General features: G+C 35.0%; 1 protein-coding gene across 6 annotated transcripts in view; it reads right to left on the bottom strand.

Moving 5' to 3' along the window:
• Window positions 1-4,949: 4,949 nt before the first annotated feature.
• Window positions 4,950-20,426, bottom strand: part of LOC138939529 (uncharacterized) — a 97,348-nt gene continuing 81,871 nt past the window's right edge. For 5 of the 6 annotated variants that reach the window (XM_070307388.1, XM_070307387.1, XM_070307389.1 and 2 more), the window contains exons 5-6: window positions 8,982-9,282; window positions 4,950-8,787 (exon numbers count right to left, since the gene is read on the bottom strand). In XM_070307388.1, the coding sequence (XP_070163489.1) occupies window positions 8,647-8,787; window positions 8,982-9,282 (442 nt within the window). In that variant the 3' untranslated portion in view covers window positions 4,950-8,646. The remainder of the gene's footprint in view (window positions 8,788-8,981; window positions 9,283-20,426) is intronic. The other variant, XM_070307386.1, reaches the window with a different exon arrangement.

The raw sequence follows: 20,426 nt of genomic DNA, 5'->3' as shown, positions 1-20,426 counted from the left end.
TACATTTAAAATAATAATTAATTCAAATCTATCATCTAAAAAGTTAAAAATAATGAAAAATCAATTTGCAGTAATTAAAATATAAAGATATTAAATACTCAAAAAAATCAAAATTTTGAAAAAAAAAACAAGATTTGTTTTTTTTTCTATTTATATCTCTAGTTCGGGACAATGTTACACGAATTTTATTATAAAACGCTTTTAGAGGAAAGATCTTGCTGTTAAATTCCTTATTCCGATGCAGATGCGTAATACTCTATTGATACAATGAATCCAACTTTTTTTTCTTCACGGATTGATTCAAGTATCGATAAATCATGAGATTATACTTGAAGGGAAGTCGAAAAATTAAAGAAGTCAAAGGTTCATAGCGAAATTCTATTCTTCGATTAGGCTTAATCATGGAATGCGAATTTTCGACTGAAATGTTGCAACTAAGAAGATCGTGGATTTTAGATTGTTCAATATACCGGGAGAACGAAACGCCACGCCATCACTCTCGAAGTTGCATAACTTTGGCAAAAGGTTCGATATACCTTCTCTCTCATTGAAGAGAACTCTCTCGAGAGATGTACAAAAATATTCTTGCGCAACGCGAGCACGACGTGTACGCGCAAAATTATAGTCCGGCATTCACGCAACGATGCGTGATGTGATAAATAGAATATTATTTATCGGGAATTTTTTTGCCGCGAGAAATGACGGAATGTGAATCGTGATCATCGTACTATACTCTGATTTATCTCTTAACACTTTTACCGATTAAAATTTAACGAGGACAAATTCTCCAAGATCGAGACTTCACGGATTAAACCTTAATTAATTTGCATATCATCCTGATTTATCTGTTATCTCCTTTTATTCGCAAAAATTGATAGACAAGATATATTGCTCAAACATCTCGAAGCAAAACAAGCTTTATTTATTTATTTTTTTTTTTGTTATTCTCTTTCGCGTAAAAATTTACTTTTTAAAAAAAAGGTAAAAAAATAGGCGCCAAGTACACGTGCCAGTTGTGAAAAATTGTTATATATATTAGGTGTACAACTTTGCTTCCGCCGTTCTTTTTCCGAAATTCGAGGCTTTATTGTAAAAAATTGGTTATATTGTTTTGAGGCGTTTTAAAATTGCTTGTTGAGTCACTCCCAATGAACGTGCCAATTCTTTTTGACTTTGATTCGAGTCTTCATTAAGTAATGCCTTCAATTCTGCATCTTCGAAAACCTTCTCTCTTCCACCGCTATGCCAGAGAATTCGATGAGCCTCAGCCGCAGATTTCTTCATATTGAAGCAGAAAATTAAAACCTCCCGCAAATGACGAGAATTTGGCTCGTAAACTGACATTTTCAATCGAGAATAACTTTATGATGCAGACACAAATCGACTAATGTTTCTATGGGGTTATGTTGACAGATGCCCAAGTTTATTGCATGACATCTATGATCTATTAATCTATTTATTTCGACCACTACTTACCGCTAAAGCCATCTATAGGAAAATGGCGGAAGCAAAGTTGTAAACCTAATATTTACAAAATAATTATTTTAATTTAATCTGCATAAAATAGTGTTACTTTAAATTATTAAAAATAAAAACTTATAAAAATATTTTAACCAAAGAAGTTGTATACAAAATAATTGTTTTAATTTCCTACATATATGTCACAAAAATAATGATATTAAAAAGTTGGGCTAACTAAATAAAAATTTATAATATATACATATAAAATTTATTTATTTCCAATATTAAAAGAAAAAATATATCCGATAATATATTTATTATTCTCTTTCGCGTGAAATATACGTGACATAAATAATTAGATTAAGTCGAATCACGAGATAATATCTAATTTATATATCATTCTCATGTGTTATTTCTTAATCATAATAGCCAATGAAATTGTCGTAAAATTTGTTTAAAATTTCTTAATCACAGGAGAGCGAGAAAACCAGAGTTGAGAGATTTATGATCTTCTTTTATCTTTATCGTAGGCACCACAATGTGTCAAAAATTGTTCGGAGCTAATCGAATTACCATAATTTACGTTTGTGCAAGAATTTGAAAGCATCTTCGAACAGACACTGACCATTTTGCATTCGATCATCGATTTATTATAATTTCATAATTTCATCTGTTATTCTTCCCACGACGTATACTCAAATGTCAATGTTCTAAAGATATGTGTGCCTACATGCGAGGATCAGAACCGGAGAGTAAATATATATATAGATTTTAATAAATTCTAATTATATCACATATCTTAACGCAATATAACCCCGATCATTAAAAATCGCACGACTTTGGAAAAAGCTTAATTTGTAACAATAGAGATTTAAGATCTTATCGCGTCGTCCTTATGAGATATCTTATATGGTGAAAGTCGAGACGGTAGGTTTCTACACTCTTATATAATACGTATTAATCGAATTAATCAATACCCATTGAAGAGGGACTGTATCTTATTACAAAGTTTTTTCTTTCCCCAAAAAGCAAAATTTCGTCGTGTAAGCGATTTCATAGAAATATTAGCAGTATATATAAATTTCTGTTATTCAATCTGTCTAACAAAAAATTTGGATAATTTATCAACAATAATTTAAATAAAATAACATTATTAGAGATTGCGAATCAGACTACTCTCTGGCTTCAATTAAGATTGGCTTTATTTAAGCGTAGAGATTTAAAAAACTGCATTTTTTTAAATTTTTCATAAAAGTTAGAAGAAGACTCTCTCAAGCATAGTTAAACTGTAGTTATTTATATTATTTTGTAAACCAGAAGGGGGGACATGAAATCTGATACCTAATTTTAGTAAATTTGATGTTCATTTTTCAAAGCCGTGCATCAAAAGTATAAGCATAATAAATAAGCATTAAAAAATTAGATTTTTGCTATAAATTTTTGAAAATAGATATTCTGAGTAATTAATGAGCTAAAAAAACTCACTTTTGGGAGAATAAAAAATAATTTCTTTACCGAGTTTTTTACCCAAAGTTTCTGTTTTTTACTACTCTTTTAATCTCTATTTAAGAGGAACTATACATATGTCGTTACAAGGTCTCTTCTTTTCCAAAAAGACAGAATTTCGTCGTATAAGTGATTTTACAAAAACGACAGCAGTTAAAAATTTCTATTATTCAATCTGTTCAATTAAAAATTTGGACAATTTATCAACAATAATTCAAATCAAATAGGCTTATTAGAGATTGTAGGTCAGACTACTCTAGCTGCAAGCCTCTCGTACGACTTGATAATTGTCGCGTTCACTCGTCGTTTATTTTTAACTATCACTACGACGATCGAGAGTATCACGAGGATGGTCGAGGAGATCGTGAATGAAACGAGAACGGCGCGTGCTGGAGCACGCGTACGATGTGAGATAAAAAATAAAATATTTCGTAAAATATTCAGTTTTCGATAATCTTACCGTAATACTTTTATGTACAGAATAATGAGACAAATTAATTAGTGCCAAAAAAAACAAATAATTGTTTAAAAAAATACATTGTAAATAATTTTCTTAAAAACAATTTTTTTTTTATACTAATTGATTTGTCTCATTATTCTGTACATAGAAGTATTACGGTAAGATTATCAATAACTAAATATTTTACGAGATATTTAATTTTTTATATCAAAATATGTCAGATTAAAATATAAAATAACTCGAAAAGTACTTAATAAAAAAATACTTTATTATAGTATTTTGGAAAGCTCTCGATGTCAGATACAAGAATACTAAATAAAAAATGGGGGTTTCCATTTAAGATTTTAAAGTTGACCTTCATATGACCTTCAAATGATTTTCCAAGGTCAAACCAATGGTACCATCTTATGGCCCCCTCGAAACCAAACAACTTTTGTCTGAAACATTTTTCTCTTCCGGGCTTGGTTTTTGAGATATTTGCCTGAGGAGATTAAAATGGGACACCCTGTATTTATAATTATATATATAAAATTAATAACGTAATGACTGATTAAAAATTGTCCGATAATAAAAAATCGACATTTTACATAACATAAATAATGAGAAGAATATCGGATAGCTATCATTTTTCCTAAATGAACTTGTACTACGAAAAAAAGACTAGTAATAAGAAACATAAAAGAGGTCGTCGCACGGACAAATCAATCACTGGCGAGACGCCAAAAAAATCCGGTTAATGTCCGTAGATAAAAACATTTCATAGTAAATCTGAGACAAACCTGGATCTCGTAAAGATGTGTGCGTATCACCATATATATGCCGTGTTTACAGTATCGATTAACATAATCCATTGGCTGTCTTCAGGATTTCGTCACTTGGCGTTCGTCGGCGAAAGGATCGCAGATTGTGAATCCGCGTACGCGTTTATAATGGATGCGTAGAAATTCTAAATCATACCATCCATTAATTTAACTCTCGATTATAATTACGTATAGATGACAAAACATGTTGTGCAGTTAAACAAAACAATATAATTTTAATAATTATATCATTTTAACATCGCATAATTATCAATAGTCGAAAGATGTCGTATTTTTTTCCAACTGTTCTATTGAACTAAAATTTTCAATGTAAAACTTTTATATGAAAATATTTAAGAGTTGCAAATTTTTTTTCTAACATTTTCAGATATAGAATTTCTTGAAATATTAAGTGGATCCCTCTTCTCGTAAAAAGCGAGTCAACAACGCGTGATATTTACAAACGAATCGTCGTAATGTATTAATGGATGTCGTTGCAACTTTGTGTGATGGATGGTGTCGAGAGGTATTTCGAATTAATCAGCTGTTTCGCATGCTCAATAAATAATACATCTTTCGTAATTTAGACACTTTAAGCAGTGTCATGTGAGTCAGTAATGAGCAGCAGTATAATAATATTATAATTTTTACAGCTCGTTTCTTTCTCCGAATTTCTCATCGTAATTTATTATTTCGCATTTTTGGGGAAGAAAACTCTTGAATTCCGAGAGGATGGATGATTTATTGGAAGTTGTCGGCCTACAAAAAGAGATCCGAAGAATCACAAACTCGTGAATTTTTACATATTATGCAACAAATTATAATTATGACAATAATTTCAGCAACTGTCGTATTTCAAATTTGTGTTATTTCAGATCCATCTTTGTAGGCTTCATACCAATAGTCGCAATACATTCTTCATGTTATTTTTTTTTTTTTTTTTTTAACAAGACATTTAATATTCGTTTAATATCTGTAAGCTCAGCAGAGTCAACATTTTGCGTGGGAACAGACGTTAAGAGGTTCTCGTGTGTAGGTATGCGCGTTACAGATCTCTCTCGTTTGCACTGCGCTGCGCAAACTGCGCTCGATCGGCTCTTCGCGGCACGCGAAATATCGAATATTTTCGGATTCTGTAAAACGTTCGGAGAATCCTTTCGAGAATTAACACAAGCTGTGAGAAAGCATATTGTAAGAAAGAAGCAGATAAAAGAATGGAAAAAATAAAGATACTGTTGCATACTATTTTCTCTATGAGACTAAAATTGGATTATTTTATAATATCGTTTAATATAAATTATTAATATCGCAATAGTTTTTAAAAAGAAGCACATATTTTACAATTCAAAATTAAAATTTCTAGCAGATTCAGTTTCATACTCCGCATGCAACGAAGTAATATCATTTTTCTCTTGATATTACGTTGCGCAACTAGGATTTAAAACAATTATATATAAAAGATAAAAAGATTTTTTTTTTAAATCGCCGCCACGAAGAGTTAACACCCCCCCCCCCCCTCCGATACCTTCGACTAGTTCGCACAATAAATTGTTTTCGTCCATTAAAAATCGCCATTGCAGAAGCAGGGAGGCGCCGAGATTTCCCCCTCGAGCGGCTCGTTAATTAGGAAAATAGTATCTTCGACACCGTTCAAACAATCCGGTTTCTCTCCCCGGCACCTCACGCACTTCCGCTTCGCCGTCGATCAGAGTGAGCCGAATGATACAAAAATGTCTCGATTTTAATGACAGATTTTGTGCTCAATATGAAGTCAATTCTTTTCTCTATTGTATCTTTAAATAACAAATTTAAATTATATAATACTACAATCCATCGTCAAATTGTAAATTTTAAATCGATTCGCTCTGATCGAACGCGGAACTCATTAACGCAGGTACACAAAAATCATGGGCGTCGTGAGAAAAGTGCGAGAAAACATATTTGCACTTATTCGAGTTTCCGGAAATGACGAAAGCGGCGAACAAACGCATATTAATTAATATTATAAAATACTGTATTGATAATATTCAAGTATAAATAAAAGACTAAAAGAAGAATCTTCGCAAATACTTTTCAATTCAATAAAACGCACACTTCAACATACATGTAAAATGTAAAAGAATCCTGACCGAAAGATTTTATATTTCAGAAGATACCTAACAATGATCCTGCATATGCGAGCCCCGATGAAAAATTCAAGCGGCGCCCATGACGATAGTTAACGAAATGCACTTGGGTACTCAAACATAACGAAGCTTCAAGATCGAATCCTCGGCATGTTCAAAAAGGCGCAATTCTGTTCATCATGATCGTAAGAGAAGAGAAATAACTCTCTCTCTCTCCTCTTTCTCGAATTTGCCCCTAAAAAACGTAATAGCGCAATAAAATCGAAAATTTGCATAATTTGTCATAATAAAAAATTCACATACGTCAACCGTAAAAAAATTCGAGATTATTTTAGCGAACAAAACTGAGGCTGACTTATCGATATAAGGGCAACCAACAACTGATTCAACGATATGTTATGAAAGAGACATGCGGAGAGGAATCTAAAGAAATAAATTTATTAGAACCACCATTTAACACCATTTAACGTTAAACGCCATTTGTATCCGCGCAAAAATAACCTTCTCTTTAGGATTTCGTAGATAAAATTAGAAATACTACCAACGAGCTGCCTTATATTACATAGTGGTTACGGAATCAGCATCAACGTTCACAAATGTAATAATTTTATCGTATGTCAAAATTTTACAATACGCATTTTCCAGAAATGCAATAAAAGCAAGCAAAAGCGTAAACTGACAAGAGTAATAATTCTTTTCGAACAAAAAATCATGAAACAATAAGAAACGATAGAATGAAAGATATAGAGAGGAGAAAAATTTTATTTACGAAATCCTCCGATGAATTTAATAAAATAAAACGCTTTACTGTTACACAAGGTGTTAAAAATCACGAATTCTCTCTTGACAATATAAGCTAGTTCTTGAATGATAAATGTAAAATACTGAGAGAAAATAAAATCGTAAAATTCATAAAATAATAAAAATTAACTCTAAACTGATAAACAAATTCATAGATACAATAGACTACGGTGTATCTGGCATACTCTGTACACAATGATGTTTAATGCGTCGAATACCTCTCGCAATGCATTAAAGAATGATCGAAGCCGCTGAGTTAGCTTCCTCGTACGACGATGTGTCTCGCACCGAGATCTACTGGACGAATGACGTCCTGCGAAACTTTACATGCCTTGTCGCGCACTCCCCTCTTCGCTCTAATCATTTCATTCATCGTCATCTTCGTACATTCGCGCTTTCTCTCACGCATTCTTTCTTTCTCTTACTCTATCGTTCTACGCGCACGATGCATTCTCAAAATCACGATAATCCTGACGATAATTAACCACGATAGTAAAAGCATATAAGCTATACAGCTACCATTCTGTATCTACAATATAGTTTTGTATGTATAATATATATATATATATATAGATTTCTTTTTTTCTCTTTCTTTTTTCTCTCCGTTTCTTTTCTATCTTTTCGGTCCTTCGCGCTATCGTAAAACGTGTCACTGTCTCGAGAAACGGTTCAATATTCGTTCGCGCACTATTTTTCCTCTCGTTTAGTCCTCCTTGTAGACCATGAAATTCTTTCCCGTGCTCGGAGATAATTTAATGAGAGTTTAATCTTCCTTCGCAAGAATTAACTTTTATCGTTATTTTCAAGATATCCTAAAAGAAACTTTAAATTTCTCAGCCTCTTCAAACTTGTCTGTTGCCTTCGTTCTTCAAGTTTTGATCAATCTTATCTAGTTATCTAGTATGCTGATTGATTGAAACTTTTGCGTTTCTCTTGAAGTATTGCTTCCCGTTTCCCTTTGTCGAAACTTCTTCCCGATTAGAAAACGCGAAATTTCTTGGACATCTCATTCAATTCATCATCCATTTCAACTTTCGGGTTTTCAGCAACCTGTGATAGTATTTTCTTATCTATCCCTCCGCAATCATACATATTCTTTTCGTTTCAAACATATCCTCCCACTTTTTTCCAATATCGTTTTTTTACCATCTTAAAGACGAAACTCTCTTTTGCCTTTCCGAGAAGTCATCTTCTGTCTTCAGGTCCCAAGCATATCCAGAGTGCTGGCGCTTTCTTCGTGGTCAGAACGTCCATCGACATCTCCTTCGAGACATTTCTCTCCAAGCTGTTCTTTCATCGACGCGTCCTTGGCGCGTCTCTCGTCTCGCGCTCTTCAACGCATCGAGCTGTCCAGCCGCGACTTCTACGGAAGCCTCGAAGCCGAAGAATTCCTAGGATCACGCTCCCGACAGTGGAGGAGGGTCCGTCTCTCGCGTGCACGTCTCTGCCGCCTGCGTCGCGCGGTCATTACTGCAGCACGCAGCACTTACACTTAGGCTTCTTCTTCAAGGTGACATGCTCGACCTGCGACGCGTCGCCCGGACCCTGCGCCGTCATCCTTGCGACCTCCACGGTCGCGGTCCTCGACGACGCGGCGACCTGGAGTATCGAAATATTCCATCTTAACAAATTGCTGTTAAATTATAAAATTATGCATTTTAGTCACATACTCCATCAATCTTAATACTAAAGATTTAATTCGATAGATTGTTAAATTTTATCTTCAGACTGTTCAGATTGTTCAAATGATTGAATTAATGAATTAATAGTAAAATCAAAGATTGTCCACAAGCTGTCGCTTAGTGATACATTTTTTTCGTCCCTCACCTTTTCATTGACAAGTTGTTGATTGCTCCCGTCCTTAGCGGGGGTACCACCGTGAGCGCTGCCGTTCTCTTGACCGGGCCTGGGTGACGAGTGACAGTTCGCGGATTTGAGGAGCGGACTGGTACTCGACGAATCATGTTCGGCCGATTTGCCAGTGGCGTCGCATCCCGGCAACGGCGGCGCGTTTTGACCCGGGGTCGGCGTGATCGGCTTCCCGCCTTTTATCAGCTCGACGATCTCATCGGCCTCCCGGGATAGATCGCCGTCCGGCCTGAAAGGGTTGTCCCAGCCACTGTCCGTGCTGAAGTCAAAAGACATTTTCTTAGCATTTTCTCAATTCTTCTCTTTCTCCTTTGTACGGAAATTTCTTATACAGGATGTCCCAGAATTAGACTGACAAACTTCAGATGGTTATAAAGGAAATAAACCAATTTTGCTAATAAGCTTGTGTCCGCAAATAAGTCGTTTTGACATTAAAGAATCAAAGACTAACAAGAAAATCTCGCAAATCCGAAAATCTTGATTTTGATGAAACTTTACATATATGTAAGGGGAAAGGAAGGTACATAAATAAATTTAACAGTTGCAACCCAAAAATAACTCTAAGGGGTGAAATCACTTCTCATATGTAGAACAGCTTTTTGCCTTCCTCGATATATCTCGAAAATTATTCGAGATATCAAAAAACGTTTTACACAAAAGTTTTATGGTAAAGACATCTCTATTTAACCATGTTAATAAAATTTTTTTTAAATAATTTTTTTCAAAGATTTTTGCCCTTATTAGTCTTTTAGTGTTATTATTTATATCTACTTTTTAAATGTAATCGGCAAAAAGATTATCTTTATTTATTTATAAGTAAATATAGAAACTGAGATCATTTTATCAAAATCTTCCTCTTTAAATAAAGACTCTGCTGTTAAAATTTTACCAAAGTAAATGACTTTCATCAATATTTTATATCATATAATGAACGTATGGCACGTGTTGATTGCTACTGCATGAGATCTTAATAATGGATCTTGTTCTATTAAAAAAACCCTTTGTATGGAGAAGATTTTAAATACTGATAGAGATCGTTAATACTTGGAAAAAGAACTGCTTCGATGAATGAAACTGATAGCCATCATTCAAACAAATGTCAAATTCGTCAAACGGATTACGTGTTAATGTACGATGATATATAAATTTAATTTATAATTTATAACAGTAAATTTAATTATCAGATTTATTTATTTTATCTTGAAAGTACGCGAAATTCTGAGTGTTCGAAGTCTTTTCTTAAAAAGTGAATTTTTCAGACTTGCGTCTTTCTATTTTTCAAACGCAAAGATATCGCTAAAGTATAACAAATGCGTAAAGAAAAAGAAAACCCGAGAAAGACTCTTCCTTCCGTAGCTCGTTTCCTCGACTCTCTAATTAAATTACAATTCACATAGCGCTAATCACGGACTCACGCACGCTTCGCATTTCTCAAGATATGCCATAGATAAGAAAAGTCGCAACAAATGAGAATGCGATTTTACGCCTGACGAATAAAATTGTACAATTACTTTGGAAAATGTGAAAACACTCGTTATAACAGACCAAAATAAAGGTTTCACGCAACAATACAGATACGTAACCAATTAATATAAAATATACAGGATGTCCGAGAATTATACCGACAAACTTCGAATGGTTATAAGAGACACCAAAACACAAATCAATTTTATCAATAAATCTATATCTATAAATGTGCCGCTTTGGCATTAGAAAATCAAAGACTAACGAGGGCAAAAATCTTTGAAAAAAATTATTTTTTGAAAATTTTATTAATGAGGTTAAATTTGTGTTTTTACCATGAAATTTTTATATAAAACATTTTTTGATATCTCGAATAATTTTTGAGATATATCGAAAAAAGCAAAAAAACCGCTCTACATATAAGGGATGATTTCATCCTTTAGAATCGTTTTTTAATTCATCTATTTACCCCCCCCCCCCTCCCCTACATGTATGTAAAGTTTCATCAAAATCAGAATTTTTGGATTTGCAAGGTTCTTTTGCGAATCTATGATTCTCTAGTGCCAAAACGGCTCATTTGCGAACACGGGTTTATTGGCAAAATTGGCTTGTTTTGGTGTCCTTTATAATCACGTGAAGTCTAATTTTAGGACACCCTGTATAAATGCGTTAAATTGATACGATCTTGTATAAAAAAAAAATGTATATAATAATCACGTGTAAAAAAAGAGTACGATCAATACATATTCATGTGTCACAGTATTATTTGGTTATCGATTTATTTGTCCGTTTGTACCGTATCGTTCGTATCATTGCCGATTTATCGCCGCGAGATACTTCTTGTTTATCGACGATGCCGCGCAAAAGAAAAAAAAAAGAATATTAATAATGAAATATTTAAGCATCTCTATTTTAAATATAGCTAGAACAACATATCAATCGACTGCGGGCGCGGCGCGAATGTCATATCGGAGTAGATTACGCTCAATTGTGCGATTGCCGTGCCCGCCCGCTGACGATCGTGACATTAGCATCAGCAGTGTGTGCTGCACTTAATTGTGCCGTTCCCGTTGGTGCACTTTGTTATACTCTCGCCCTGCTGGCTGTCAGAGCGCACGTGCGCTCATGTGCACTCTACCTACGTGTCTACGTGGGCTTCCGGCCGATTTGCACGGTGCTTCCTGATCCCGGAGGAAATTAAACTCTCGCTGAGCCGCTTTCAGGGCCGCGCGATTCATTCGCGGTTAAATTAAGTGAAGTCGAGGTGCACATGTAACATATTGAAAAAGTTATCGCATTGCCAAATCAGTCTATATTTTTTAAATATTTTATGATGAACAATTCGAATATATATTTTTTAATACACTATACTAATATAAATATATTTCTATTTGTTACGAATATGTCGTTAGGATCTTTCGGAAATAGAACGATTTAATAGTACTTTATTCTCATCTATATCAAATATTTTTTTTAAATCTACACTATTTAAAAAAGAATTAATCTCATTTATTTTATTGATAACTTAATCAGCGGTCATTGTTTATTAAAAAGTTATTAACAAATAAAGTTAGAGAAATAAAACGCGATTTTTACATGAGTTTGTAATTTCCACGCAAGAAGCGAGATCCATCCGCATCAAATTTTCAAAAATAGGTTTTGGTTAGGTTATATCTTCGGGAAGTGGAGCGCCCCCGTAGGAGGGGGGGGGGGCGGAACCCACTGCGTTCACGCATACACTTTCCCATTCGCAATAACAATCGTGAGGTGAATCTCGTTTATAAAGTATATGCGTGGACACAGTGGGTTCCGCCCCCCCCCCCCCTTTCCTACGGGGGCTTCATTTTTGGAAAATATAACCTAACCCAAACCTTTTTCTAATACAAAACTAAAATTTGATTCAAATTACGTTATATAATTCAAACCAAATTTTCGTTTCGAATCTAACTTCAACTTTAAATATCTCAAAAATTATAAAAGCCAATTAAGTTATAAGGAAAAGTTACTCAGAATTATGTCCTTGACAATATATGTCAAGGTCAACATCATTGGAGCTAGGTCCGTTATAGTAAATAATTACCATCTTTGACAACTTATTTCCTGTTATCGATTTAATATATGTATATGTTTCTTATACTGAGATACTATATGGTGCAATCGCCGATGTTGGAATAACATCTAATCTAGGGTAGGAAAAGAGGACCGATCCGGATTTCCGACGAGACGACGGAACGCAATCGATACAACTTTCATTTTTCTTTGAATTCTTATAAGATTATCCTCGATCAAGTCAATTGCTAAGGGCGATTCACTTTGCTAAGAGCGATTGAATTTCTTTTATCCTCTCATTTCTTTTATTATCTTCTTTTCTGTCTTATACATATACAATAGCAATATGAAATAACAGACAATTTTTCAATTTAATTTGACAACTTCCTAAATAATATAACAGATAAAATCAACCGAATGTTATATATACAATTATTTTCTTGCATTGGAATATTTACAAATTATATAATATTAATTGATTTGTGCTAATGATCAAAAATATATTAAATGGTATTAACAAATTGTGGGGAATTCCAAAAGCCGGTCTTCGTATGCTTCATAGATTTTGAGAAGGCGTTCGATAGGGTGCAGCATACACAGCTGATTGAGGCAATGCACCGGATAGGATTAGACGACCTTGATATACGGCTACTCAAGGGCCTTTACTGGAATCAAATAGCAATTGTCAGGGTCGACAGGGAACATCAGACTAATCGCGTGCCCATCAAACGCGGCGTCCGTCAGAGATGTGTGCTGTCTCCGCTACTTTTTAATGTTTATTCTGAATTGGTTTTCAGTGAAGCCTTGGAAAACCGCAACGAGGGTATAAGGATCGGAGACGAAATCGTTAATAACATACGGTACGCTGACGATACGGCCCTCTTGGCGGAAAGCATAGAGGATCTTCAGCGATTGGTGGAGGCCGTCAGTGAGGCCAGTACCAGATTTAGGTTGAATATCAATACGGAGAAGACTAAGTTGATGGTCGTGAGCGGAGAGGTGGTCAACCCCGTTGGACTCAGAATTCGGGAAAAAGATATCCAACGTGTTTCCCATTTCAAATATTTGGGAGCATGGCTGAATGAAACGGTCAATCCGGATGAGGAGATTCGAGCGAGAATCGAAATTGCGAGATTCGCTTTCACTCGATTGAGGCCTGTTCTGTGTTGCCGATCCTTGAGTCTGTCGGTCCGTCTAAGGGCGCTCCGGTGCTATGTGTGGTCAAGCCTACTATATGGCCGCGAGACTTGGACGCTGAAGGTGACGATGATGAATCGCCTGGAAGCGTTCGAGATGTGGCGTTACCGCAGGGTCCTTCGAGTGTCGTGGACGGACCGTGTGTCCAACGAGAACGTGTTGCGCCGGCTACACACGGATAGGGAACTGTTGGCAGCGGTGAAACGCTATAAGCTGGAATACTTTGATCATATGCTGCGCGGTCCCAAGTACGAACTCCTACAAACCATCATTGAGGGAAGAATTGAAGGAAAGAGAAGGATAGGACGAAAAAACCTTTCGTGGTTACGTAATATAAGAGCTTGGTCCGAATTGAATGTGGAGGAGCTTTTCCGGATTGCCTCTGATAGAGAACGGTATAAGGAGTTGGTTGATGGTCTCCTACGCTCGGAATAGCGAGCAGGGAACAAGAAGAAGAACAAATTGTGCTAACAATAAGCTAAATCAATTAGTGTCCAATTATTTAAAATATCCCATTTAATAACGCTTTTCTCGATATCATTATAATTTTAACAAGAAGAAAATTTGAGGCTAATACAAATCGAACAAATTGCACAATTTTTGCGTATATATATTAAAGATTAGGTTTATCTTTTCAACATTTATTTTGTTTTTTAATCCAAAAACGATGACGTGAATTTGTCATAACATATTTTAAAAATGGCTACGTATTTTTAATCGCAAATTGTTCACTTTTAGTGATACCAGATGTGATGTATAACCGTCGTCTAGATCTATATAGATGGCCAGGGGTTGAAGACCCCCAAGAAAGAGACGTCGTTCTTTGCTCTTTGAAAATGACGCGGCGCATAGTTCGAGCACGACCGCACGGCGATCGAACCTAGTTGACTATTCTCGTGATGAAAAGAAAACGGAACGTGAAGCAAAGACGAGAAGACGGGAAAAGGAAGCAGAGGAAAGCATGAAAGGGAATGCGGAAGGAGAGCGGGAGATGTGAGGCAATGAACGAGAGAAGATCAGAGATGAAAAGTACCGTTGTATATGCACACGAAATGTCGTTCCAGCGTTTTTCAGATAATTTCCAAGAGAAGAAAAAAATGTACTATGTATTTTATTCTGTCCTCATATTTTTATAATTTAAAAATCGCAAATCATCTACTCAATGATCAAAAGACGTTTACGTTATGTTACACTTTTTGTAAAACTGAAACTTTTGGATTGCGACATTTCATTTGCAGCGATCTGATGATGAGATGCTAACAATGAAGAAACCGCGAACGGTTCTAAGGATCTATAGAAGAGAAATACTAAAGGAGGTCGGATGCTTATGTAAAGGAGCTGTCGAGTACGATTACCTTTCGTTGCCATCGGACTCCTTGGGCACCTTAATCACGTAGTACACGTGGCCGCCGTGGGTGGTCGTCATTTTTCGATCGTACCCGGCAACATTTGACAGCGGCAATTTCTGGGAGATTTCTCTCTTTCTCTTTCTCTCTCTCTCTCTGTCTTTTTTTCCTCCTTCTTTCACTCTGTTCACGCTCCACCGAGTGCGAAGTGGACTCTTGTACACTTCATCGTACCCTCACTTTTATAAAAACTCATCAGACTAACCAGAAGACTGACCGGAATGTCCTCACTTCACCGAAGAGAAACTTGGCCGATTTTGCGCGAACGAACTTGAAGAGCAATGTGAAATTTTATTTTTAAGCGCCTTCGCGCATAGCGGGAGATCTCTTCTCCCTCCCTCTCTCTTTCTCTCTAAGATTTGCTCCTTTCCTTTCTCACTAGAACTCAACGAAAGAGAAAGAGAGAAAAAGAAATAGAATCGCGCGTTATTTCGGGCTGGTCACGCTTGCCAAAAGGAAAAGCTTCCATCGAGTATGTTTTGCGTTTTGTCCGATACAAAATCGTCTATCGAGTGTTTATCCGACTCTCTTCTGGCGTAAGAAACCAGAAGATTGATGAGATGAGCGAACGTGAACGATATCTCCTGGACTTAGCACAAAGGCTAAGTGAAAACAACAAAATATATCGGTTTTCGTCAACAGCATACGTTGCCAAGCAAAAAAACATCATTTAAATGAAAAATCAATTTTTTTTCTTTTTATTTTTTTCTTCTCTTTTTCTCTCTTTTTTTTAAGATGAATTTATCTTTACGTCAATTATATTCTATGATTTACTAAGGGTAAATATGCATTATTAGGTTACACCTCACCGATGACTTTGACCTTGACATATGTTGTCAAGGACATAACCCTGAGTAACTTTTCCTTATAACTTAACCGGCGGTCTCTTACAGTTTCTGAGATATTTAAAGTTAACATTCAAGTTTGACAATTTTAATGATTTTCTTTCGGTATTATAAACTGATATTATTTTTTATTGCATGCAACAATTGTTGCATGGATGAGAAAGTATATGCGTGGACGCAGTGAGTTCCGCTCCCCCCCCTCCCCTACGGGTGGGCTCCACTTCCGGAAGATATAACCTAACCCAAACCTATTTCTTATTTAAAACTAAAATTTGGTTTGGGTTAGGTTATATCTTCCGGAAGTGAAGCCCCCGGTAGGGGGGGGGGGGGGGCGAAACCACTGTGTGCACGCATATACTTTACAAAGCAAAGTAAAATCCACCCTACTACTGTAATGTGGATGGCAAAGTATATGCGTGGACGCAGTGGCCTCCACTATAAGAAAACTATACACATAGGTTTAGGTTGAACCTCGCTTTGCGTGGAAAGTAAAAAAATCCAAAGAGCTTCGTCTCTGGAAATGTAAAGAAACACTTTTTTCACGTCTGATCTACGCAAATACAATGTAAACAATCTTTATTTTTCTTTATTTTATAATAGAGGAATCATTAAAATTGTGAAATTATAACTTTAAATATTTCAGAAACTATAAGATACCGCCGGTTAAATTATAAGGAAAAGTTACTCAGGGTTATGTCCTTGACAACATATGTCAAGGTCAAAGTCATCGGTGAGGTGTAACCTAATATGCATATTTACCTTACTAAGTGCTTTAAAAAAAATTATACGTTTCATTTTTCCAAAAAATTCATCCGCTTTATCTGTATATTTTGTAATAATTTTAAATTATCATAGTACAAACAATTTTAAAGGAAGAGGGGATATCGCGATTGTTAAATTAGTTTCTTCTTTTCGATCTAATAAATATTAACCATATTTTATTAGATTTAATTTTTTTACATACATCAATATTCCCTGATATATGTTTCTGGGATATTTCCTTTATAATATATAACAGCTCGATAATATGTCACCGAACGGGCTTTGCGAGCTCGCGTAACGCCGACAAGTTGGGATTCGCTTCCGTCACATGAAAGCTCTCCGGCGGATTTGTATGGAGGAGCGACCTATTTCGGGAAAGTCCGTGACCCATTTCCTCCTCTCTAACCGACATGGCTGTCGCGCGAAGCCATTTGTTAAATCAGCTTCCCACACATGTATGTGAACGTTAGGAGAAATCATTCTTCGGCGATTCGTTCATCCGCGATAGTATTTTCGAGGATGCGCGCAGAGGCAGCTCGAAAATAGCCCGGAAATTTACACGTTGAGTCAGCGCTCGAAGTAGAAATGCGTTCCACTCCTGGGGTGGGGGAGGGAGGGGGGAAGTATTCGCATTCTACTTGCGTTTTTCTCATACATTTAATACATTGTAAACAATTTTTATGTAAAATTACAACTATTATAACGGATAATATTGGGAGCATAAATTAAGTGTATATTTGCATATATCAGTAAATTAATATCTCGGAAATAAAATTATTATTTTATAAGTAAGCATTATTATTTGATAAGTAAGCAGCTTGCGCAAGTAAAATTAAATGTTAAAAGTAGATTTCTAGAAATATTCTCGTAATAATAAATGGTGCATAAAAATATATTTCATCGCAAAGTTTGAAATGTTTAACCAAGAGTTCTTAATTTAAAATTTATGCTTCTATAATATAATATAATAAAATGAATAACTTACATATAATTATAAATTTATAATTTCTTTTATTTATACAATATATATACTTAAGTAAAAATGCAATTATAATGTGTCAAATTATCATATGCTATGTAATATTATCGTATGCTATATAATATAACAAAAAAATTGTACATTTACATACAAATCTATAAATTATAATTTTGCTCTTATAATTTTTCGTCAAATATAAAAAAAGTATTTATACAACAAAGAGTAAAAAAATTAATTTTTGTAAAAGAAAAGTACATAAATTTATATAGTTCCATTATTAATACTGTAACTCATTACACTCATTATTTATGTAACTATACCTTTCTTTACAATGTATGGCCGTTCGAGTTTGAATAGAATTAAATAGCGATATTTTTAATGTTGAATAAAGCGTTAAAAAAATGTCGAAAAAAATCTTCCAAAATACGAATGATATTGCAAAAGATAATCGATCAGCCATTAACATTCTGCATCATAAAGAGGAAGTTAAAAAGAAGAAGGAGTTCTAGGATATGTGACTTAGTTGTGCAACTAGTTGCCTAGTGGGGCACGAGTGGTATCGATTTGGAACTGTTTACGTACAATGTACGGCTTCAATGATTCCGCGACGAAGCTACACGCGAAGCACGGATTTATCGAGAATCCTACTAGTCCATAACAAAGGCGTATCGTGATCAGCTATGCTATATTTGAACGAAACAAAGGCAAGATCGGTTATTTTTCATGAATATAAAAAATAGATATACCTATATAACTCGTAAAACGGTACAAAATCTTTGCGTTAGTCCCACAGAAAATTTTTTAGACAAATAAAAAACGTATACATAAATTAATGCAAAAATGACGTAGAAGAAAATGTTAGAAGAAAATCTGTGTGACACATGAGGCAAAATGTAACATTTAATATAAGCTACGAAGAAGAAAGTTTGAAATAGAATATTTTAAAAGATAAGACACGAATGAAGAATGCGAGCATTTTTCTTCAAGAAACAGGGAACTACCCGTTAACTCATTTAAGATTCATTCACTTATCGGCGAAGCGTAATACGCACAAAGAGCTCTTCTTCTCTGTGAATGGAACTCTGTCGACCAATTAACGTACAGATCTCATGTGGAGGGACACTTCACTTACCTCCGTTAGTCATTGAATTCGTTAGTCACATCGAATGCTTTATCAAATTCACATGAATAATAAGCTCGAAAATCCAGCGTAAACTTAATTAAAATTAACATATAACGACAATCACGTTAATATAATTACGTCACAATACAATTAAAAACTAAATATCAAAAATAAAAGAAAATAAAACTACAAAATATTTTTATCTTTTAAAAGATTGAAAAGAAAATAATAATTTTAATTTGAGATATTAATAGAGTACATCGAATAACAAATTAAAATATTGATAATAAATTAAAGTAATTTTAAGTTAATCTTTAATTAATACAATTTATTTTTATACTCACACACACACACACACACACACACAGAAATAAGGAAAATACTCCATTTTCAAATCAGGCAGACTAGTATGATTGATCATAGAGTTTGTGTGAACTTTCACATGTCTGTATGAACTTTCTCGCTCGAAATGTCCGCTATCACCTGACGAAACATCGACCTTTTCGCGACTCGACGTCTATGTGTGTCCCTATTCGGAAGGGTTAAAGATTCATAGACGCGTAAGAAGAATGGACGATTCTGACAAGCTTTATACTCTCGATTCCGTTACAAACAATGTGGCCGCCAGCGATTTTATTCCGCGACTATTTCGAGCCGTTTGACATTTTCAGAATCCCGATTAACGGCCAACACGGCCTCGCCCTGCCTGCCTATCGCCGTAACGACGCACCCTCTTACAGGGTGCATACCGCCGTCTTTCCCTTCGTGCCCAGCGATTATAGGGGTTGGACGACTGGAGATGAGAATATGGGTCACGGCTGCTTCTACGTGAATACACATCTTCTTTCCAGAAAATTCGACTGAACGCTTCTCAATTTATGATCGAATAGGGTATCGAATCGAATTCACGTAATTAGAAAAAGAGAGATAAAAATATATCTATATTTTATAATAATAAAAATATGTGTTTGTTAAACCATATTTGAATGAACAAATTAAATAAAGTGAGATTTTTCATTTATATAGAATATATTGTAAGGTTCATATGTGAGCGAGTAGACAGAGATAGCAGGGGGCATAGTGGCTCAGTAGCCTAAGTGCGTAAAACTGACAATGAGCGGGAAGTGGATTATCCCTAAAGTTTGTATCAGACTACGCATCGAAAATTGAGGATTGAGGATTGAAGATTAGAATTTGACTAATCAAAGCCAAAGGAATTAAAAATTTCTTTGTTGATTGATTAAATTTCAATCTTGAATCTGCAATCTCAATCTTCAATGCGTAGTGTGATACGGACACTTAAGCCCGATTAGGACTCCTTTATTTTTCCTCTATCCGGAAAAGCTTACGGAATTTCAGAAGTAAGATACTCGTTTACAATATAACAAAATAAAACATATAATTTTTTAAATTAATTAAAATTAGAATAGTCGCAGTATCTTTGAGATTTGAAGCCACCGGGCCGAAGAATGGTTCTTGAGAAATTATTGGAAAAAGATAAGAGAACGAGAGCATTATGACCTAGTTTCGCGATCTGTGCCATATATGGGCCACTGAGTATAAGGTCACGCAGCATGG

This window comes from Polyergus mexicanus, unplaced genomic scaffold (genome assembly GCF_030449975.1).
Source record: "Polyergus mexicanus isolate NDT 795.1 unplaced genomic scaffold, iyPolMexi1.0 SCAF_14, whole genome shotgun sequence".
In the NCBI taxonomy this organism is placed as follows: Eukaryota; Metazoa; Arthropoda; class Insecta; order Hymenoptera; family Formicidae; genus Polyergus; species Polyergus mexicanus.
Note: the sequence above shows the minus strand (reverse complement) of the source record. Positions and strands in the feature narration are given on the sequence as shown.